This window comes from Triturus cristatus, chromosome 6 (genome assembly GCF_964204655.1).
Source record: "Triturus cristatus chromosome 6, aTriCri1.1, whole genome shotgun sequence".
Taxonomy (NCBI): Eukaryota; Metazoa; Chordata; class Amphibia; order Caudata; family Salamandridae; genus Triturus; species Triturus cristatus.
In genome coordinates, this window is record NC_140589.1 from 604,020,960 (window position 1) to 604,045,819 (window position 24,860).

General features: G+C 43.2%; 1 protein-coding gene across 1 annotated transcript in view; it reads left to right on the forward strand.

Moving 5' to 3' along the window:
* The window catches only part of NT5E (5'-nucleotidase ecto), a 559,853-nt gene that overhangs the window by 395,299 nt on the left and 139,694 nt on the right, over window positions 1–24,860 (forward strand). Inside the window, exons 5-6 of the mRNA XM_085611043.1 lie at window positions 2,036–2,190; window positions 5,832–5,940. Coding sequence (XP_085467169.1) covers window positions 2,036–2,190; window positions 5,832–5,940 — 264 coding nt within the window. The remainder of the gene's footprint in view (window positions 1–2,035; window positions 2,191–5,831; window positions 5,941–24,860) is intronic.

Consider the following 24,860-nt stretch of genomic DNA (forward strand, 5'->3'; position numbering starts at 1 on the left):
ATTCAATCTTGTATATACAAGCCAAAAGTAAGTTCAGTACGTACATCAGTTCAATAGGTAGGCTGAAATATCTCAGTTGATTGAGACACAACAGATCAAGATACAGAATTGAGATATCCACAACAATACAGAAACAAATTAAATTTAACCGGTGTTCCATAACAAAACTTCTGTTCTCTCGTCTAAACACAAGTCAAATATAGGGTCATCTATCAAGGGTCTCTAATTTGGGAGCGTAGAAGGAGTAATCATGATCAGACTTCAGTAGAAGTCTAAAGGAAAAGAAATAAGTGTTTAGGATAATGCTTCACACTTTCAAGAATAGGGAAAGCAGAAAGGTCTGTACCTCTCAAAGTCTAAAAGTAATCTGCTGTGACTCTAATTGTATGAACACCAACCTAAAAATAACAGGAGATGCAGAAACGTCCTTATCCCCTTTTGCACCACCAGGGACCAATGAAAACATTACTTAAGTGCATCTGTAACTTAGTTCCATTTTCCCAACACATCGAAATAAGACTGCTGTTCTCAACCTTGAGCATCTTGCCATCCTGGTGCATGATGAACAGAAGGCCTCCTACGACCATTGTTTCTCCATGTTTACTGCAAAGTTTCCTTCCAGGCAATCTAATACAGACAATAAGCATTTCTCTAACTAAGAAAATAATAGTCCTACAAAAAAAGGAAATCATGCGGGCAAAGCAAAATGAATTTCAACTGGGGCCTGCAGTTAGGTTAACTTTAATTAAGCATTTAGGGGCTTATTTTGATGTTGGGCAGAATTGCTTTTGCCCGACACCGACTCTGCCCTGGGACCAACAGACACTTTTCAATGCAACCGAACACTGTTCAGTCGCATGGCCCCTTTCTTCAATGGGAGGTCGTGTTACGGCTTTAAACCGGCTTTAAACCGGCCGTAACACAAGCTACCATTGAGGAAAGGGATATGCAGTTCATCCCTGCACCCCATGGCAGGCGCCACAAGGGGCCTGCCATAAGGTGCAGGGATCATCTGGGCCATGCACCAAAGGGAGTCCTGCTGGAGGCCCCCAAACACCATTTCCAACATGGTATCCATGTCAGACAGGCCTGCATAGAAACCATGTCGGAAACCGTGCATTGTAATCTCAGTGGCGTAAAGGCCCGCCCTTGACATTATTGGCCGGCTTCCAACTGGCCGAGCCCATCAGAAGCCAGACGGAATGACCGTCCCGTTTACTTTCCTGCCGGCCTTCATCATAATGAGACAGTTGGAAAGAAAACCGTGCGGCCCATTACAATGCGGATCTGTGGTCGGAGCCTTTACAGGCCACCTCGTAATCGGCCCCTTAATGTGCATTTAGAAGACATGGTTATACATGCACATGTATACCTTGGAAATAAATGCAAAATGTGAGTACAAGGGTACCGCCTTCATCATAATGAGACAGTTGGAAAGAAAACCGCGCGGCCCATTACCATGCGGACCTGTGGTCGGAGCCTTTACAGGCCGCCTCGTAAGCGGCCCCTTAATGCGCACTTAGAAGACATGGTTATACATGCACATGTATAACTTGGAAATAAATGCAAAATGTGAGTAAAAGGGTACATGTTTACATATGCAACTATAACTTCTAGTGTAAGAGTAAACACATATATAAATCTCTAGTCTCTACAGTAAATACATTTGATTAAAACGTTTTAATGCTTCACACATGTTACTGAAGTTAAGGGCCAAGGTGAATCTAAAGTCAAATGCACGTAGATAATTGCAATTCTGTGACATGCAAGTGTAGAGTCTACATTGCGCTGCTCTAATGTCATGTGCATGTCTACTCTAGCTCCCCAGGCGATACAATATGGAGGCATAATTTGTACCTTACACCGCCTAATTTATTGCTTGAAAGTGTGCATTCATTCCCGTGCTCTGCACTGTGGTGGTTCTAAGCCATGGTAGCCTTCTGTGAGTGGACTGACATCCAGTCATTTACTTTGAAGTGTAATTTGCCAGAAAGTGTTTGCCGCAGGCTGCTGATGGGACCCTTTTGCCTTTCAGATGCAGGCCTGCAAGCAGAGGTCGATCAGTGGCAGATAAGTATAAAGAATTTCTCTTCCCAAGTTGTCGGGAAAACATTGGTCTACCTAAATGGCTCAAGCTTGGAATGCCGTTTCCGAGAATGCAACATGGGAAACATGATATGTGATGCTATGGTAAGAAACGTTCGTGGTTCGTGTTTTGTTAGTGTGAGGCAGCATGCTTATTGCTTTTAGCCCAGGCAGTGCTTTGGCACTGATTGTATCTCGCCCAATGCTTTGGGCTGTTAAGATTACGATGTGATTTATAGTATCTCTTTAGCTGTGTTTGTGTTTTTTAGATTCACAATCTCTGATTGACATCCTGTAGTTCAACAAAGAAAAATGCAGCATCCTAAATGTGTGATCAGTTTGTACAAAACACACTTTTGCATTTTATCCGATTCCCCAACTGCTACCAATTTACATAACTAAGGAAGTCATGGAGGCTTAGATTTACTATGATTTTGCGTCCGAGTTGTGTCACTTTTGTGGTGGAACACCAAAACAAAATCTTTTTTGGCATTTAGTAAAGTCATGCAAAGTCGACTTATGTGGATTTGCATGGTTTAGTAAATACAAAGTAACACAGTGCATAGCACTGCCTTGCCTTACTTTGCCTAAGGTAGGCATTACATGGGCGGAGCATGGGTGTTCTCATGCATCCAACCATGTATTTTGATGCAAACTCAGATTTACAAAGACTTGCAAGCCTAGGTTTGTCCAAAATGGTGCCCCTACCTGAAAGAGGTGTAATGAGGAGAAATATGTTTATTTGTCCTCGTTACTTCCGCTTTCCATTTGTGCTGCATTGTACCGCACACATGGAAGGAGGAATATGCCTCTAAGGATTGTTTTTGTGCAGGACGATATCCCTTCCGGCACAAAAACAATCCTGCCTGTGCAAAGGTTCCTGTGTTTGTGCTAGGCAACACAGTGCGCCAGCGCAAGGAGGGAGCAGAAATACTCGATATGTGTCATTTCTGTCCTTTCCCTTTCATGCAATGCAGCTCAGCAAGTTCACTTGCTGCCACACAATGCTGGAAATAATAGTAAATGCGTCCCGAAGTCTTTACAGTATGAACTATTATTGAATAGAACGGGCCTGTCAAAATATAGATAAAGTCAATTCTCCAAAATGGCAGCTTTCCAGATCTGCATGCCAACCAAGGACTTATGACAGGGTCACTCTGTAGATAAGTGTGCAATAGTCATCGTGTTGGGTTTTTGATGTTAGGATTTAGCTCTGCAACTTTTGTGTCCCACTCTTCATTATCCCCCAAAAAATGCATATGTGTTATTGGTGGCTGATTCATCAATTGCTATTTCTAGCAATCTATGGTATGGATTTTCTTCTTTGTATGCTTTTAGGCCAAGCTTTGGGGAGTGCTGTGATCGGTGGATTTGAAATCTGTTAAGGTTGACATTGTGTATCGAACATTTAGTTTACTGTTTTCGTAGCTATTTTTGCCGCTTTGTCAAAATGTGGCTTGCTGTCAAGAGACTCTGGGCCCCATTTCAATATTTTGATGCACAACAGCACAGCAAGGCTTCCTGCTGCTTTGCCGTGCGTCAAAAGAAAAGGATAGGAATGTGCAGTATCTACAAAATACGGTGCATTCTTGTCCTTTTCCCCTGAGCTAGGCCCAATGGACTGGGATGCACCAACTCAGACACTTTTGCGCTATAGTGCAAGGGTGTCTGCATTGTAAGGGGGATTGGGACACCTTCTTGCACAAAAACAATCACGAGAGGTTGCTTCCCCTTTCTATGTGTGCTGCAGAATGCAACACACATAGAACAAGTATTTGCAATGCAATAGGTCTCACATTTACGAGATTTTAAGCTATTGGCATTGTAAATGACAATGCCTTTTATTACTAAAAGGAATTGTCATTTACAATGGCAATAGCTTAAACTCTTGCAAATGCAGACCTATTGCATTGCAAATGTGTTCGACGCCCCTGCTATAAAACATTTAAAAAGCATTAGGAGAGAGTGTGTCCTGTCTGCAACAGCAGGCAGGACAAAGCTATTTGAGAAAATAGTGCTTGGAGGCTCTAAATAAATCCTACAGAGTAACAACATACGTAACAGGGGGTGTCGCCATAAAGAGGTTACAAAATGAGACCAGGCGGTACTAAGGAGGGACTACTAAGCCTATTGACCAATGAACAGCCACAGTTTACAGTAGATAATGACACAAGCCAATAAAAAATATGGGAGGAAAGTAGGTGGAGCTTCAAGTCCCTACCTGAATAGAGCATGCCTCGCAGAGCAGCGCATGTGCTGCCCAGGTTCGACTAAAAAAGAAAAAACTGAAGAAATAAAGGTATTTCTCCTTGTTGCGCCTCCCTTACGCCTTTCCTGGGGAGGCATAAGAATCTGAAGCATTCCCAGGTTTACAAAACATTGTAAATCTGGGAATGAGTCAGGTTCCATGGATGTTGCATGGGAACACCCACAGCAACACCAATTAATTTCATGCAGAGTATGAGGGGCCCTATTTACAAGGCCACAAAAAGCCATGCAGGGTGGCTGTACGTGGCCTTGTAAATATGGGCAGGCCCACTGCGCCGCCGGTATGTCAAAAAAAGTGACACACCGGTGGCGCTATGGGCTTGTAAAGGAGACCCTGTATCCTTGTTCCCAACCTCCAGATATCTCCATTTGGTAGACTAGATTTGGTATGAGCTGTATATGTGAGTGGTACTGATAAAAATGGCAGGACGATGGGCAAGAAGTCTATCTCAAGCTGCACGCTTTGACCTTATTATAGCTACATTTGCCTGGCCCTTGTCTGTGATATTTCTTTTTTACAAAGGAAGAATCCTCAGGGTGTGAGAACATTTGCCTGGGTGGCAGAAAATCCGCAATTGAGATTTTTTTCACTCACATCTGTGGCTCGTGCATTTTTAAACTTTAGATTGAACCGGTAGAACACAATTATCTGATAAGTTCATTACCTTCAGGCTCCTCAAAGTTGTGTACAAAGTTTTAAAAAAGTAAGAATGTGAGTATCCTCAAATAACCCAGCCCGCCACAGGCTCCATAGTACTCCATATCCCTCGACTGGGTTATTTGCTGGCCTCACTCTTTTTTTAGGTTTGAAGATCCCATCTACAATACACCTTACAGGAAAAAAACACTACTTTTTCTACTTTTAAAACCCCAATTTGTGTTTCATGCACATGAAAGAAAGAAGTGGGCAGTTTACCCAAAGTATCATTCAAGAAAAAAAGAACTCTAGGCACTTTACACATCACATATGAAGAACATAGGTTGGACAGCTTCTTATAACTCTCTGTACTTCCAATAGACAAAAGTGAAATCCTCCTTGTGCCATATCATTTTTATCCTTGTGTTTTGATTGTGAATGCTAAAATATTGTCCTGGGTTGAAGGTAGTAGTCCCATGATGAAACACACTGATGGAATAGCTCCATCTCGGCATAGGTGTATGTCTTGGTGATCGCCCGCAATAAGATCTGTAAAGATATGTGAAACGAGCATTCTGAGAAGAGTTGGACCACAAAGGTTTGGTATAAGAGGAATGAGTGCAGTTTTGAGATTAAAGGAGTGTGCATTGTTCAGAATGAGTAGTAATGAGTGTTGTTGCACATACGCTGCAGGGGGTTCGCATACTGTTTGTGACCGAGATAGAAAATATATCAGTGGTCTCTGGAAATGAGGTCAAAACTGTGAGTGGAATAAGAATGCACGTTGCAGGATGGCAAAGCATGATGCAGAAGATTGCAGTGATGTTATTTCTTCTTACAGATCTACAACAATCTCCGCCATCCTGATGAAACGGGCTGGAACCATGTGTCTATGTGTATCATGAGCGGAGGGAGCATACGTGCCCCAATAGATGAACAAAGCAACAATGGTAGGTCCTTCCCTTTGAGCTTCCTCTACAGTTGTTAGCCATTATGCAGTTCAAAATTACTATTTTCATTATCAAACTATGCCTATGCCAGTTAGTACTGACTGACTGTGTCAAATCTGCAGCATGGAATCTGCTCTCTGAGGGAGTAAATCCAAGGAGTGCTCGATGACCCAAGTCGGGCCATGACGTAGAGCAGTGATTCTTAATCTGTGGTCGGAGTACTCCTGGAGATCTGCGATGCCTACTTAGGGTGCCCGCAGCTGCTTAGAAAATTTAATGTTAACAGATTAATAAGGTGTATATAAATAAAAAAGCAAAATGTAAAACTGAAATTTGTAAAACATTCTATGAATGCGAAAGAGTTTGAAATTGGAGGATAAAAATGAAGTGGGTATCCTCAGATTGATTCGTTGGACCAGTCAAACAGAATATAGTATGGATGATGGGTGGCCTCAGTCGAATTTAAAAAGCTACAATTTTCCATTTACAATTAAAATGTTCATTTTTTATATTCGTGAATTAAATAAAATATTTCACAGTTTGTGTATTTGTTTGATAAATGCTTGTTTCCATATTTTTGTGTATTGTTTTGCGGTTCGAATTGTTGAAATTGCTTAGGCCAGGTTCCCCAGCTTACATCAATGACTCAGTGTGGGTCCCCGGATGTCAATAATGATTCAGTGGGGATCACTAGATTCTAGTAATGTCTAAGTACGGGTTCACAGAAGTCAAAAGGTTAAGAACCACTGATGTAGAGTACTGAATTGGTGCACTGAGGGTCCTGCAAGTGGGTAAGGGATTCATATCCTAGTTTGTAGCCGGGTGGGTGAGTGTAAATCATCTATTCAACCAGTAGGGCCTAAGATACTTTACCCAATACTGCTGGATGGCTGCTGGGCAGGGAGAGCAGCACACCTCATTCTCACATGCTGCACAAAATAGCCAGTTGTAGTGACAGTCATTGTAATGATAACTACCTGTGCTGTTAACAAAATAAAACAACTTACCATATTTAATAATAAAGAGATTACCCAGGCTTGTGTCTGGTGTCCTGTGTGTCGTGTGGCAAAAGCTCCTCGAGCAACAGTTCCAGGCTTCTGTCATCATCCCAGAAATGCCCCTCCAGTCCCACAAATGTAAGGCCTCACTAGCATACATTGATGGTGCCTCTGAGTGGCAGAGTTCAGTGTGAAGTTTCCATGGTGCTGGTAATTCTGGTGAGCAAGGCTGCAGCAACCACCCTGTTTGTTCAGGGAGAAATAGCCTTACTAGAGTCTGAAGGGCCATGACATAGGAGCCAGTAACTGTCTTTAACAGAAGAAACAGTTCCAAAAGACAATCCAAGACCGAAGGAGCAGCTAAAATCTGTGCTTGGGATCACAGCTGGTAGTCTAAAAAGAAGACAGAGACTGGAAAGATAGTAGGTATTGAAACCAGCTCTGGTAGATGACAGACAGGGAGCCCTCACATACAGCACCAGACTGGGAACCCAAAGCAACCCTGGCAAATTTTCTCAGACCAGTCCCTGTACAGTGCATAGCCAGTGAGTGAGCCTGACAACTACAACAGGGGCAGACAAGGGGGCTGTATAACGCCAAGGCAATTTGGGGAAAATGGCAAAAATTGTGCATTCTACAACCCCTTTTCACTATATATTAAATTGTATTCATTTTTAAAGCATAGTAAATGATGACCTTGCAGTGCACCAGGATACCAGTCATACCCAAAAACATTTTTAGGGAGAACACAAATAATAAGAAGTAAAGCATGAAACATGAATTTAAATATAACATAAGTGCACATATTCACTGCTAAGCACAGCCAAGAAGTTGAGAACACAATATAAGACAATTTTGAGGGATGTTAGCATCCTCTACCTCAAATTAGTGTCAATGCAGTGCCACCAATATTTTTGGGCACCACACACTCCAATGACCACCTCCTTTACAGATTCCAGAATCCATGACTATCACTCTCCAACAGTCCCCTCATCTATCCCACATGTATTTCATTTGTTTTATAGCTCCTCTCATACCAGTGGAGGGTGTCGGAGCACTTTACATCACATACACACACATATACAATTAATTTTACATGTGAAAATGTTACACAAGACAAGGTGTAAGATTCAAATGTCATCCATACTGGTAGACGTTTTTTTAAGTGGTTCGTCTGGAGAAGCATCAAATTCAGGATTCAAAATGCAACACAGTGGTTAGAGTTGTCTTTATTAATAATAATGTATTTCTACCCAAACAAACCCTTTTAAGCAACAATAGGATAATGAAAGACTGGAAAAATATAACTTTTTAACCTGTGTCATGTAGTTTGCATGCAGCTCTTTGATGGTTGTTCATAGCTTACCATGCTATAATACTTTTGTAACTAATGACCTGCAAGACCCACAAGAATCTCTATGACAAATGCAGTAACCCAGTGAGCTATCCACATAAAATACAGTTCTATGATCTGAATGGTCCACCTTCTTTGCAGCAGGCATTTTGGCCCTCTGTGCTACTTTAGATGAATCAAAACTGCAACTATACAAAACTCAGATCTTTCTCTGGCAGGAACATTAATCACCAGAGTTAGGTGGTATTAAACACATACCAATTTGCAAAACACAGTGCCCCCAGCACTGCGAAAAACCAGCCTCCAGTAAAAAACGACCACCAGGAACAAAATAACCCTTCCAGCCTCCCAGGCAGGGCCGGACTGGGAACCAAAACAAGCCCTGGCAAAGTGCTCGGCTGGCCACCATACCCCGGGTGGGGGGGTTGGGGCCGCGGCCGAGATGTTTGTCAGGGCCGGTTTCTGACATTTTTGTTACATGGGCCAATATTGCAGCTATGCTGAAAAAAAGGCCCTGTAACAAAAACGGCCCCAGGGGCCCATAACCGGCCCCCAGCCTGGCGGCCCACCGGGGAAATGCCCCGAGCCTGCTACGCCAGTCCAGAAATGCCCGATGCCCGGTATGGCCAGCCCGGCCTTGCTTACATAGTTAAGAGAAGTTTCTCATTTAGGGCACAAAATTGGCAGGAAATCTCTTCTGTTGAAATCTCTCTCTGGCTGCAGTCCGAGATTGATAATGTTTACAGCCTGTGTAGTGAATGCGTCTTCCAGTGGCTACCACTTGAAGGGTTTTAAGGGCAACCGAACTACGGAGTTGTGTACACTGTTTTTCAATTGTCTCTTGGGTCCCATAGCCATTGATGGCTACAAACAAAGTTACAGTTGTTTCCGGGTTAAGATGGTATGTTAACATTTCTCATCATTGGGGATCTGATGGGCCATAATACATCACAGGAAAACAGACTTTGCATGAGTTTTTTACCCTTCCTAGGGAGGGTGCCCTTTCCTTCCTTTACTTTTCTTTATGGGTTATTCATGACCAGGGTGGGGTATCCCAGACAATTGAAGAGAACATTGGACATTATCAGCATTTCAAGGGGATAGCTGCCAGCAGGCTGGACAAAACTGGGATTGCGTGAAATTGCCACAATGACTTAATGAGGAGAACAATCTTCATTTTCTTTGCGTTATTTTCTCTTTGTATATGTGCAGCACACATAGAAAGAGGAAAATGCCTCGAGGGGTTGTTTTTGTGCAGAAAGAAATGCAGCAGACATGAAACCCTGGCCCCCACCTGACTCACTCAGTGATGCAGGAACAATTTTAGGAGTGAGGGTGGTCACATGAAGAAAAAGTGTAGCAAATGAGTGATGTCCATTCAGCAGGAGATTGGTAAGGGTGTAGTATCAGAGGGTCAACTGAGCCAGTATATTTTGCCTGTTCCCATAACCAATGTGGTTCCAGGTGACAATCTGAGCACCAACAATTTCTAACCCTAAAAACCAACAATGCCCCGTTATGGACCTATTGTGGCACAAAGCTTTTTAGGATCGGCAAGGTTAGGCCCATAAGCTGCAGTGTACAATGAGAAGCCTACTGCCTCCATCACCATATTTAAAAAGCAGTAACGTAAGCCAATTGGCTTTAACATGAACATAGACATGATGACCATGTGGTCTCTGATTAGAGACCTATCAAACATTTCAGCACAGAGGACTCGTGAATCCAGTTAGAAAGTAATAATCATGCCATTGGAGATCAGAGCTTTTCTCTGGTTGTCTATTGAGTATTCATGAATCCTGCTGTGGATTTTCAAATCCATCCACTTTTTCTCCTGTAGTCTATTGTGAATTCAGTAACCCTGCTGCATATAAAGCCACCCTTCTATGACTGGCTGGCAGTTTCAGCTTAATTTATGTTGTGACTGCCATTGCTCAACCCACTATGCGAAGCACTGTTCTGAGGAAAAATGAAAGCAAAAAAGGCGTTAGCGTGAGCCTAAGCTGTTCCCCAAGTCCATTTGGGTAGCAAAAAGTGTCTCAACACCACCTCACTCCTGGCATTAAAATGAATGATAAAGATATATATAGTGAGGTTTTGGAATCCTAGACACAGTGCCTGGCCTATATCTTTAAGCATTGACAAATCTAATAGCTTTGTTTTTTATTGCATATGGATAAATGAACACACAACATCCATGCATATGTTAACCTACACTATCCTTAAAAAAACAGAAATGCATGCAGTGCAATGCACCAAAGGCATCCATAAGCAAGTACACAGGTAAAGAATTTTGAGCAGGCAGTGATTAAAAAAAACAGACGCCACCTATATTGCAAGAGAAAATCTTCATAAATCTATCTGTCAAAAGAAGGAAATCAAGCATTACTAAAGCTGAGCAGCAACAAGGAGATTGTAATAAAGCCTGGGGTTAGTGGGGAGTGACTGTGATACAATCAGTACTTGCCTAAAGACAGGATACATGACAGAGAGGCTACAGTGCGATTCTACACAATGCACCATTCTGAAGAAGTACCCCACAAATGTCAGTGTGGAAGACCCCTTGGGGGAAGACTTTGTAACAAAGAATAAGAGAATCCTGTACTTCTACATACTCCCTAAAGTATGCAAACAAACATGCCCGCCACCACAATGCCCGATTTATCGGGTATTGGATCAGTAATAGAACCGCTTCCCAAAGTTTGTGACTGGTTTCTATGCCCTCTTCTAAGTAAGGTACTCTCATATGTCAAAAACGCATAGGACATGCTTAATTTATTATCAGGCTTGCCATTTAACCCTGATACTGACTTCCTTATAAGTCTGGATATAGAGTCGCTCTATACCAGCATTCCTCACGAGAATACACTAAGTGTGATAAAAAGAATATTCATGGCCATCCAATAGCAATATGGGACACCTATTCCATTTGTACTTGCTTGTGCACAGATAGCACTAAACCAAAACGTCTTCAAATTTGCAAACATTTTGTACTTACGAACCCACGGGACAACGATGGGTAATACACTTGCTCCTAGTGTAGCAGGACTATATGCCGACGATATCCAAAGTCAATACATCCTACTCACCACTAAACCATTCTGAAATGACATTGACAATGTGTTCATTGCCTGACATGGTAGTCCGAATGAGGCTGCTGAGTTTGTGGAATGGATAAACCCATTGAATATATTTGCCAAATTCACGTACATCATGAACAAAGGGAAATTAGCTTATCTGGATTTTTGCATCATCCCTATTGAAGGTCACATGGTGACACGAGTGCATCATAAACCTACAGACAAAAATAACCTTCTCAGATATGACATTTATCATCCAAGAATCTTAGAAGAGAACCTTCTGTTTGGCCAATTTTTGCCCCTCATGCACAACTTTTCCACCAGAGAAGATTTTGCATCTGAATCAAAGAAACTGCATGACAAACTGGAGCATCAGAACTATTCCCATAGGATAGGGAATGAAAAAAAAATGTGCAGCCAATAATAGCTGGGGTGGGAACTCCAACACACACTGAAAATGATTGTCTAACTCAGGCTTCTCCAACAAGTAGCTTGTGAGCTACTGGTAGCTCTCCAGCTATAGTTAACCACACAAACGAAAATGAAGGTGTAGGAGGAATATAAGTCCCACTTCGACCTCCTATTAAACCATAAACACACAATAAAGAAGTAGGACTCTTAGAGCTGGATCGCTGTCAACTATTAGGGTACCGGGGAGAGTACCCAGGTGTGTAAAACTGCCCTGACACACAGCAAGCGGTGTCATGCATCATCATAGGGCTGCTAACACAACTCAGCGCTCGCCAACACTGGAGGTGGAGCAATAGGGAAGGGATAGACATTACAACAAATAAATAAGACATTACAACAAATAAATAAAATACAAATAAATAAAATACAAAACATGGGATCAAAAAATGTGAATAAAGGTGCAGAAGTTTTGATGTTAAAATTGGATCAAAGGATGTCCTTAATCCAACTTTAATTATGGACTCCCTTGCCCTCAATCCAACTTTAATTATGGACTCCCTTGCCCTCAATCCAACTTTAATTATGGACTCCTTTGCCCAGAATAAAAGAAGAAGGTCAAAGGTTTGACCAGTGGATGAAGGTAAGGTGAGCTATAATGAATCACCTACCCCTCCACTCTGCAAGCAAACATCGACATGTTACAGCCGAATGAAAGATTCAATTAATCATTACCCTGGCTTTCTTCAGGACTTCACATGAAAGAAAAAGGTCCCAAAGGAACTATCCCTACCTCCTCAGTCCAGGAGCAGGGAATAGACACCCCTTCTCAAGGAATACTCCCTACAAATCTGTTGGGATGATTTCCGTGGGGAACCTGCAATAAGACCCATAAAAACAAGTGTCAAGTGAATAGTGTTAGCTATCATGATAATAGTGACAACAAACAACCTGGGTAATGCACCCGAACCCATAAACAACATATATACAGCGATCAAGCGGTGGGCATTGTTGCAACACTGTTGGACATAACAATTAAAGTTGGCCCCTTAGTGTAAAAGGAAATACCAGAAAACGTCCCACTAGGTGTCTCTGCACCATAAAACACAAACGCCACAGGTCACTGTACCCTTTGACAAGTTTAAGAAATCCAAACATCACTGCTCGAGAGAAAAGGTAGACACACCCATAGACTCGATTGATCTTACCGAGTTTATTGAAGTTCAACACTCGCACTGGCGGGGGAGTGAGAACAACTCCCTGTAGTCAAACTCTGTAAGACACATTATAGTAGATTAAAAACATCCATCACACATCTAGTGATATTAAAACTGATCATGTGTCTATACTTGATGTAAGTATTGTAATCCTGCATCGTGCCCATAGTCTTGTAAAAAAATCAGGACCTTGGGGAAGCCTGTTGTAAATGGTATGAGCAAGCCCGTTGGACCCAGAAAGATCTCGTACCTGTACCACCCTCTCAGGTCTGTACTTACTACGTCAAGTTGAGTTGTTTTCCCCCCGACGGTTCCTCCCATCACCGTGTAGGTCACTGGCATTGCTGATCTTTGGGAGTTTTGAACCGTCTCTTGCCACGGCCACATAAGCACGTCAGACACCTTCATTGGCCAGCATCGCATGGCCGGGGAGGCAGACTAGACCGCTAACTCACATTCCCCATGATGGTAGGGGGAATGTGTGAAAGTCTATATGCGTGCATGCGCAAGAGGGAAATATCCCTCAGTGGGCTATGAGTACGTAAAGTCCAGCTCTCCAGCTATACCTACAAGTAACTCTCTTGTGTGCAGCCCAGCCTACTAAATTAGAAGCTTTTGCTTGATTAAATTAATATATGTATGTCAAAATTGAAAACTGTGTATTTGAGAGGTGTGTGTATTTTCAGACCTTTAAGCTGATGTTTGCTCAATAATGGTTTAATTTCCAAAGTATATTTAAAGCTGTTATTTAATAACTCATACTGCACTGGGGATGTTTATTGGTATTATTATTAACTTGAGGCAAGGGGAATTGCAGCTGTGGGTACTATGTATTACTCATGTAGAGACGTTCCACATTGACAAAGCATTATTTACATTACTGCTAGCAACCGGTCCTGATGCTCTGGGATGATTGCTGCTGGTAATCTTGCATATGTTGGTTACTAAATTAACCGTGTCCGATGTGGTCACAATTACAACTCTAATAATCATCGTAGCTCTGGATGATTTTCATTGAACTTAAGTAGCTCTTATTACAGAAAAGGCTAGAGCCCCCTGACCCACCAATTGCCATGATGCATACACCCATTTCCATACAGTCAAGAAAATTATCCATAGAAATTGAAAGGTACTCAACACTTGAAGATTAAGCTTGGGGAAACCACTATTCTCCTATAAGAAGAGTAGAAACAAAAGATAGCCTGCTTCAAATTAATAAGCATGATTTCTTTTTCTTTCAGGGTAGCACAAACTTGACCCGAAGGTATCGGGTATCAGAGCGCTTGACATGAGCACTAGTTGCGTTACACAAGGAGACATTCATTTTTGTTAGGCATGGGGAGATTAAGTGATTTGGCCAGAATCACAGGAGGATGTGCGTCGGTGCCGAGACTCATACCCTGTTCCCCAGATTTGAGGGCTGCTGCCCTAGCCATTAGGCCACATCTCTCCCATGACCTACTGATAACACCACAATGGGGAAAACCTCCTGTGAAGGGCACTACCCCTATGGGAGATGTGTTGTGCGCCCGCTGACAAAATCTATACCTGACATCGATTTGGGGTTATGTTACCCATGGTACCTCATACATTTCTCCAATCGCAATTTTGAGAATGTAATTTATCTAAGCACATGCAATTGTGGTCTAAGCTATGTAGGCACGGCCACCAGAAATGTCTTATCTGAACTAATGAACATCATAACCCTATTAGATGAATACAGAACCTCACCAAACTGGCAAATATCTTCCTAAACAAATGAAACTGACATACAAATTTAGAATGCGTGGTTCTGAATGAATTAATCACTATAAGCCAAGGAGTAGCTGTGTATCAATTGTGGTTGGAAAAAGAACAGCAGTGGCTGTACAAATTACCAACCCATACTACAGGTCTAACTGATGATATCCATGGGGTCTACTTCGCTTGCCAATAGCCCTGACAGTGTTTGCCTGCCACGAGAGTGTTGCCGTCCCTGCCAAGGGTTGTCTGCCTCCCGCCGCCGCACCGCTATCTGTTGCGGTCGCAGAGTGGAGGTACTACATTTCCCAGCGCCCCAAGCGTGCAGGGACAGGAACCCGGAAGTACCATCATCGCGCCAGGAGGCGCCATAAATTTCAGCCTCTCTCCGGGGGAGCGGGGGTCTACTTCGCTTGCCAATAGCCCTGACAGTGTTTGCCTGCCACGAGAGTGTTACCGTCCCTGCCAAGGGTTGTCTGCCTCCCGCCGCCGCACCGCTATCTGTTGCGGTCGCAGAGTGGAGGTACTACATTTCCCAGCGCCCCAAGCGTGCAGGGACAGGAACCCGGAAGTACCATCATCGCGCCAGGAGGCGCCATAAATTTCAGCCTCTCTCCGGGGGAGCGGGGGTCTACTTCGCTTGCCAATAGCCCTGACAGTGTTTGCCTGCCACGAGAGTGTTGCCGTCCCTGCCAAGGGTTGTCTGCCTCCCGCCGCCGCACCGCTATCTGTTGCGGTCGCAGAGTGGAGGTACTACATTTCCCAGCGCCCCAAGCGTGCAGGGACAGGAACCCGGAAGTACCATCATCGCGCCAGGAGGCGCCATAAATTTCAGCCTCTCTCCGGGGGAGCGGGGGTCTACTTCGCTTGCCAATAGCCCTGTCAGTGTTTGCCTGCCACGAGAGTGTTACCGTCCCTGCCAAGGGTTGTCTGCCTCCCGCCGCCGCACCGCTATCTGTTGCGGTCGGAGAGTGGAGGTACTACATTTCCCAGCGCCCCAAGCGTGCAGGGACAGGAACCCGGAAGTACCATCATCGCGCCAGGAGGCGCCATAAATTTCAGCCTCTCTCCCGCGTCGCGGGACGCGCGCGGGCGGCGCCAGGAGAAGCCCGGGACAAGGGCGGGACCGTCTGAGGCCGTCCGAGGTCGAGCGAGGCCGGGACGGGCCACATTATTGTCGTCTGTGCCTATGTGCCACCTCCCTTGGGACTGATACTTTACAGGTACTGCTGTTGCTGAAACCAATTGACGCTTTGGGTTACTAACACTTGATTTATCTGCAGCCAGTATTATAGCATATGGATATAATGTCTAAACAAAGGAATCCTTCAACGACAAATACTATGGACAATTACCTGGTCCAGATCGTTAGTAAAATCAACAATGATAGGAGGGCATCACTGGGGCTAACATGTTCTCCCAATTCCCCACCGTTGATTCCTTTGTCTGGCTTACCGTTGGACTCTCCTTCACAGGCTATTAGTAGCATTTCCTCCGATTTAGTGATTTTAGACAGTGATACCTTTGAATCCTGCGTACCCCTAGCTCCTAATTCGCCATTAAATCCTGTCTTAGACATAGTAGAGGCTGGTGAAGGGGCTGACCCACAGTCTCCCGCCCTTCCCCTGAGGACCAGGGTAGTTAGAGCGTGTAGAAAATCCCAGATTAAAAATAATGGGACTCGTTTAGGGAGGAAAAGGGCAACCACTGTGAATAAAAGCGCTAATAAAGAAGATGTATCAGGGTCGCTTTCTAACAAAAATCCTGAGATTGAGCTCTCTGTGAAGATTGTAAACATGATTGATACCAAAATAGAAAGTATCATAACACCATTGGTAGCTAAAATCGACCATCTTATGGCTGAGGTAGCTAGATTGAATGCTATAATAAATAGACCAGTGGACGAAGTCACTAGAGTAATACCATTATCTCCAAATGTATGTATTATAAATGGGGTGCCCTCAAACGGAGGACCAAGTATCGTAGCAAATGAGACAGTTAACGTCCCAATCCAGCAACCTGGAATTAATAAAAACCTCCAGAAGGCAAGTATAGACAGTCATAAAGCCCTAACACTGGCAAGTGACCAATTCCAATGTATCACCGAGGCTGAACCCCTTACATTGGTTCTTGCCAATGTCCCTGCTTTGACAGTTGATAAAGCAGAATCTACATCTTCTTTGATTAGTAAATCTTTACACTGGTTGGTGAACAACATGAAGATGTCTCCTTGGGGTGAGCAGAAATTAGCAGGGGAAATTATTATGGCTAGAAGGGTCCAATGGCTAGGGCATCATCCCAAAAAATTCAAAGGAGATTGTGTGGTCCTTAATTTTTCTAATCCCGAAGTCCTCCCGAATGTTTTGGCTAATATAAACCCCCCGCAGCGAAGACAGGGTGCTATTATCCCACTAACTCTCAAATATTTTTACTATAAGAGAAACAGAGATACCCATGGAGTATCACTGAGACCAGGGTGGACTCCGTCCTTAAGCAAAGGGGGTAGGAGTGATTCCACCAGTAAGTGGAATATTAGTCTAGAAAATAGGTTTGGGGTGTTATCTGACTTAAATGCATGTGATTGACTTGATGGTGGAATTAATTTGGTGAACATGAACATAGTATTGCCCAATACTGTGGTCACCTCTACAACTCTTGTTAGCCCCAGAGACATTGGGGCAGTAGGGAACCAAAGAGAAATCCAGGTTGACGCTATTGAATTATTGGGGCCTATATTCCCTAACAATCTTGGAGGGGCGAGTTCAGCACTTGATGCATTAGTAAATGTCGCACCAGGTACTTTAAGCACTACTATTGACTGTCTGGGCAGGACAACTGGTGAGACACAAGGCTTATTGACCAAAAACCTTTCTTGTCCTCCTGCAATTGATTCAGGATTGACTATCCTATCCTGGAATCTTGCAGGTATAACCAATAAGCTACATTCTAACGTATGGTGCAGCTTTGTTGACCAATTTGATATAATTTTATTCCAAGAATCGTGGTCTCTGGTCCCAGTCTTTCGCACTGGATTTCTCAATTTCCATATACCTGCTACCAAAAAAGCAAAAGGCCGACCATCGGGTGGTTTAATAATATGGGTACGTCAATCATTATGTTGTAAAATCAACCAACCTAACCTTCCATCCAAAGATATTTTGTCTTTAAACCTCATTTGGCCCAATGATCAGGGTATGGCTATTTTCAACACCTATGCTCGAGGGATGGTTGGAGGAACTTTGTCTGATGTGACAACTGTTTTGGATTACCAGCTTGCAGCGCTCCCTCCTGAAATGATAAAAATCGTAGGAGGAGATTTTAACACGACCTTTGAGCCTCTTGGCCCTGAGGACCAATTTCTTGCTGTTGAAGAGGACAATAGGTGGGGCATTCCCCAGCTGGATCTTCCCCCAGTCAAGAGATGGTCCGCTGCAGCCATCCAACTTAAAGCACTTTGTCTAGAAAGAGGGCTTAGAGCTGCCAATGGGCGCACTAAGTCAGATCGCCTGGGCGTAAGCACGTTTGACAATGGCAGGTTTGCTAGTCGTATTGATTATTTCCTGGTGGATGTTAGAGCCTGGAACAGACTGAATGATATGTCCATAATTCCACGGGATGAAAGTGACCATAATCCCCTGTGTTTGGAACTACAAATGTCAAATACCCCTAGAGAATCCAAAACTGGGGGGGGGGGAAATAACCCTGGACATTGTCGTATCGAATAACATGCGACATGTTAAATGGGATAGATTTATAGAGAAGTTGGGAAACTTAGAGGACCTTAAGAAAGCGACTATTAGTGAGGTGGCCAATTTAAGTTCCAAATCAACTAATACTAATTTCCATCTAACTATGCTTGAGGCCCATAACATCTTTTTCTCAAAACTCCAAGGGTTCTTTATGAAGCCCTCTAGAATTGGAAAAGCTATTAAGGGATGCCCACCAGAGGAGGGATGGTTCAACAAAACCTGTAAAATAGCTCGTCAGAATTTGAGTGTTGCTTTGAGATCAAGAAATGCGGAAGATGTGAGACTAGCCAGGAAGCTATATAGACAAGCCCAGCTAGTAGCTAAGAAAGACTGGGATGAGAAACAGTGGCAAGATTTGAAACACGCATGCTTGGCCAAAGACCAAAAACGATTTTGGGCTACAGTAAAGTGGGATAGAGGTGGGTCTGCACCTTCTCCCCAAAATAATGTGGCAAAAAACCAATGGGTAGATTTCTTTAAACCACAGTACGCTTCTGCCTCATCTGTAGGAGAGCATCCACTTCCCCCTACCATCTATTTCCAAACGCAGGTGTTTTCAATCAAAGAAGTCAACTTAGCTTTGGATAGTATAACAGTGGGCCGAGCTCCGGGAATGGATGGGATACCCGCGGATGTGTTTTTAACAGACAGATCATCTTGGTGTCAATATTTTCAATGGCTAGCCAACTCAGTAGCCATGGGTGCACCCATTCCCTCTTCATGGAAAGGGGCGGAAATAATTCCGGTCTTTAAAAAAGGGGACAAATCACTCCCAAGTAACTATAGACCTATTAGTCTCATAGATTCAGCACAAAAACTAATAGGTCGACTAGTGCAAAATAAGTTACAATCTTAGGTTGAAGAAAATAATATTTTATCACCATATCAAGCTGGGTTTAGACCTTGCACTAGCTCTATTGACCAAGTCTTTTACTTCTTAGCTCTTTACTGGAGGAATGTGAAGCTGACCAAAGGGACCCTTTACGCGGTCTTTATAGATTTGAGATCAGCTTTTGACCTGGTGCCTCGTCCTAAACTTTGGAGGATCCTCGCTCAAGCAGGTATGGCCCCGGAACTACTAACCTTACTAGTCTGCTTACATCAGAATAATTACGCACAAATTAGATGGGGAAGCCAGGGGGAGGTGACTGACCCATTTCCTGTCGAACGTGGTGTTCGACAGGGTTGTGTCTTGGCGCCCACGTTGTTTTCCTTGTACATTAATGGGATAGTTGATCACCTTGGATGTTCCCCCACGGATGCCCCTATACTGGCAGGGTACAGAGTGCCTGTTCTCATGTTCGCGGACGACACGTTGTTAGTTTCGCGAACTCCAAGTGGATTACAGAAAGCGCTAAATATATTTGCTGATTTCTGCCAAGAACGGGGCCTTGAGATAAACACCTCCAAAACTAAATTTATGTGTTTAAACCAGCGACAAAGTTTTAGAGGAGTGATTAAATTTAATGGTATTCCGCTGGAGCAGGTTGAGGCTTTCACATATCTAGGAATATCCCTTCAGAATAACATGAAATGGTCAAACCATATTGACATGACTGTTCTAAAGTTTTATCAGCTAGCAGGTGCAATCATTTCTAAGCATAAATCCTCTTTGCCCAAACCAATTAGACCCGCCCTGGAAATTTACAACATGATGTTATTAGTGCGTCCTTGTATGGCTCGGAACTATGGGGTTTTGCCAACCTGAATCGCTTAAGGTTGGCTGAAAACAAGTTCCTACGTAGCCTAACAGGTGTTCCCCAAAGCACTCCAATGATTCCGTTAAAATATGATCTAGGCAGGAAAAAAGTTGAGGACCTGGCACGATTACGTCCACTTTTGTATTGGCGGCGGATCATGGCAACGCCAGAACTTGCACACTACGCCACTGCCCTGAAAGATATTATTAGGGCTGACCGTTTTGATTCCATTTTATGGCTCAAAGAAATTAAGAATTTGCTTATAAAACTGGAGCTAGGGCACCTATGGAACGATCCAAACGGTTCAAGTCTTCCATCAAAGCCAATCCTCAAGAAATTGTACTGGGATATGACCTTGACATCTGCCCCTCGTGCTGGCCAAGACTCCAACTTGACTGGTCATTTCTTTGATATTAAATTTTTACCATCTTGTGAGGCATTTTGGGACATTATAGAGAGGCCCATGGATAGGAAACTGTATTTCCAGTTCAGAATTGGGTCTCTCCCTGTAAAAGCTTTTACCCATAAATGGTCACCTTCCCAGGATGATAAATGCCATTATTGTTTAGACTTGATTGAGGACATTGGTCACTTGTTGTTTGTGTGTCCGTTGTATATTGCCCCCCGCCTTAGGTGGTTAAAGCCAGTATGTTTAAATCTGGGAACACGTAGCTACAAGGAAGCCCTAAGAATTCTAGAATCTGATTGCACCCCCTGCTTGGCTATTGCTGTTGCAAAATTTCTGGGGTGGGCATGGATATTACGTCTTCGTGCCCTGAAATCCCTTGAAACTGGTCAATGAATGTTTTGTCACCAAGAAATGTCGAATTAACTTTTTATTCAATATTTGATCTTTTTAAAGATTTTTTATTCATTGATGTCGTTCTTATTTGATGTTATTCGCCAGCATTATGATTTAATGTATTTTTATATATTATCTTTTAGCTTAGTATTTATGAAATGGTTAGGATGTACTTGCTTTTATGACATGCTGTCGAATAAAGCTTTTTGAACTTGAACTTGATATCCATGGTCACAGATCAATCACAGACCATGAGATGTGTACTCTCAATTTATCCAGATCACTAGAAGTCATAGTATTAAACTAATTTACAAAGTAGACATGAATATCGTGGCACTATTCAGATGCAATTTTGGAATCCAAGGAGGTATAGATTTCCTTTGGCTCCTTAGTTTTCTGATAATTTTTCTTGACATATATTCTTTTAAAAACCAGCCTTAATTGTGCATGAACCATAAAGCACCACTTTAGTTGTAATGTCACATGTACGCAGCAAATTTGGTGTACTTTGGTAATGATGACCCATATGCAGATTCTGGTTTTTGTTGTGCATACCCGTCAATATAGACTAACATTTCGGGGCATGTTGAGCTTGTGCCTCACACTCATGTGATTGAAGCTTATGTGCCACCCTTTTGTTTTTATCGTTCGTTAGTACACCGGTGCCTGAGTTGCCATGGGGAGGTTTCTCAACCAATTATGCCAGTCTTACCCTGGCTGCCCACATCACACTTACAGTCCATAGATAGGTGTCACTAGTCTGCACGTGGCACAGTGTACACTGCCCTACGCCGCCAGTCCGAGAGACACCATTGTTTGATGCCAATCATACCAGCACCCTTCATTATCCAGAGGCAAGTCAGCCATGAGGTGTTCCCTCAGGATGTTTACCTGATGAAGTAAGTCCTTTTTTCAGAAACACAAGCTTGACGGCTAGCCCTTCTGTATCAATGAACTATTAGTTTTGGTTCCTTATATTTTGTATTGTGGCTACAGGAAAACATCAGTGTGCAGTTTGTTACACATGGGTGAACCACATTGAGATGTATTACAATTGTTTTTTAACAACTTAACTTGTGTTTTATTGTCTACTATATATATTTAGGTTTCAACCAAAAAGACGCTGAGCATCCAGTATAATCGATAATATACTTATTTTCTTACCCCCGCAAATGCATAATACTAAGTAAGAGAGACAGCAGGCATCCAGCATTGACTTGGCCTGATGTTAACCAGTGACCCATGTTGGGCTGTCAGTCGGCTGAAACATGTTGACATATAAAAAGATGTGTGAATACTTATGGTCCTAATTCATCTCCAGTTTTAACCTTATTAGCCTTCTCTAATACATAGTAATGTAGAAGACCAATAGATAATTGGACGTGTCCATGTACACTTCACTTTAAGAATATCCACCATAATCTTTTACAACAGTCCAGCTCTCTTAATATAAAGCTGATCCCATCTTTCGTGTGCAGAATGTATAAATGGATTTTGGACCAAACCTAGTGATGAAGCATGCCACCTATGGTGAGTGAGAGTTCTTTTTAAAAAAATGTATACGCTATGAAAATCCAAATAACTATTTGTCATTCTTAGGTCTCGTGCCTAGCGTTGCAGTGAGCAGCACTGCTCGCACAGCGAGACTTCATGTAGGGGGTTCTGAAAGCTGACCACACGCTTGTGCGTATGCTTTTGTTTTCGTCGGCTGCAATGCTTTTGCATGCGTCTTTTTAAAAAAGACTGCACGCAGTTGGTGAAAGGCGGGTGCATGTCCCAGCTTCCTTTAGAAATGTAATCGCCCATGGCCTATTGGTGTCTGTTACGCGCAGCAGCGGCATCTGGTTTTAATTATAAACATGTGTTTATAATTAGCGCGCGTTCGCTTTGCTGCCGCACTTCCTCGCCCCTGTTCCACTGTGGTGCGCGCGCACCACTGGTTTCGATTCCGTGCTTGTTAATCATAGTAATTCAACTTCATACCAGCAAAAAAAGTCTTACTCCAAAAATAATGTTCACAAATATCCTGCAAGTAACCTCTAAAACTGTTCCTCTTCCGCCTCCGTATCCACGAAAGATAATCTTCTTGTCCTTCCCTAATATCTTGTCAAACTTGGTTGGCTAGCCAATCACGACTCCGGATTAACCCTCCTGAAACGCGTTTCCTCTCTGGTCCTCCCAGTCCAGGACCAATCATAACCCCTCAATTCTTATCTTCAAAAACGTCACAATTTGCTATTTTAAAAGCCACTTCACATAAATAGGGCTTCATATCTCATCAATCCACCCTATATCTTTCTAATCTACGACTGATGCTCCCCGTCTGTTCCCACAGACCAACGACAACACAATCGAATTCTCATATTCCCCATTACTGAACTTCCGGTTTTATTAGCCAATCCATAATAGGACGGACCGCAAGAGAAGCGAACATTTTTACATTCTTAAAACATTTCAGCCAATGACATGCAATTTATCTTCCCAACGCGGACTGGATATCAATGTTCCATGTGAACTCAGTCTTTCTGTATAATACGTTATCCTTCTTATATTCCCACCAATCACAACCGTGCCAGATCCGGAGTGGAAGCCACGTAAATCCCGACGAGGTGGAGTATCCATCAATTATTATATCCCAACTAGCATACAAGGGCCTACACAGGTCGTCCCTTTCACCCCTCTCAGCAGTGACCTCTCGACTAATCCCAGGCCACTGGACTGGAGTGGGAACCCCGTCAGTTCCGACAGGCTGGAGTTTCCACCAATCATATCTTTTCCACTCGCCTACCGTGGGCGTGCTCGCAACATCCTGTTTATCTTTGTCAGTAATGGCCACAACATACCCATATCTCGGCCCTCCAAATACCCAAATTCAACAAACTTAGTCGCTCCCAAAATAATGGTCCAAAAACTAGTCTTGAGCCTAGAGTGTGGAAATCCACGTGATTTGTCAAATACAAAGATCTAATTTCATTACCACCAATCATGTCAGCTCATCCCTCCGCAATGTCGCTCAAGGGCGGCATTCCGGTCAGAAAAAAACAAGTAATTTGTTTTATACGTATGGTTACCAACAGTCCACTAGGCCCTATCACGAATCTGTTCAAAATACGAATTCATTCACATTACGGTCCTCCACCTCGTACCTCTTGAATGTATTTTTGACAGATGGAGTGCCACCCTTGTCCAGTGCTACATACTGTCCTCACCTCTGCACTGATGTCACAAAAATGTGATGGAGCTCATGTTCTATATCAAGACCTGGGAACTCTCCCTGTCCCTAAAAAGAAAGTAAACAAGCATTGGCATAGCCAATAGGTCTCGCCTTTGGGACCTTATAAGTGTTTAGCCGTGCAACAGTTAATGTTGTTGCAGTAAGGATATTGTGCTGCATAACTAAATACTTATAAGGTCCCAAAGGCGAGATCTATTGGCTATGCCAATGCTTATTGGGTCTGCTATAGTCTTTTGGCGTGTTCATGTCCACAGACTACCAGATGTTTAAATACTTAGGTATACAAATAGCCTGCTATTAGCAAGTAGCTGAAGGATGAAAGGCAGTTTCCTTTGATTGGTTGAGGCCAACCAGACCAAGGCAGAAGGAACAGGCATGCAGCTCCAGACCGTATTTTGTTTGTCTGCATAGGCCACCGCTTCTCACTGGAGCCTACAGATGGATTCTGGTACTCAAGAGGATTATCACAGAATAACATTTCTCCATCCCTGTATTCTGTTGGCTTTGTCAGCGTTGATATAGGCAATCAGTGCTCGGATGCAGACTCAACATCAATAGTTGTGGGATGATCAGGGATCACAGTCGATGGACCATCGGATCTGAGTTAAATTGGTTGTCCCTGCCTCTAGGGGACTTT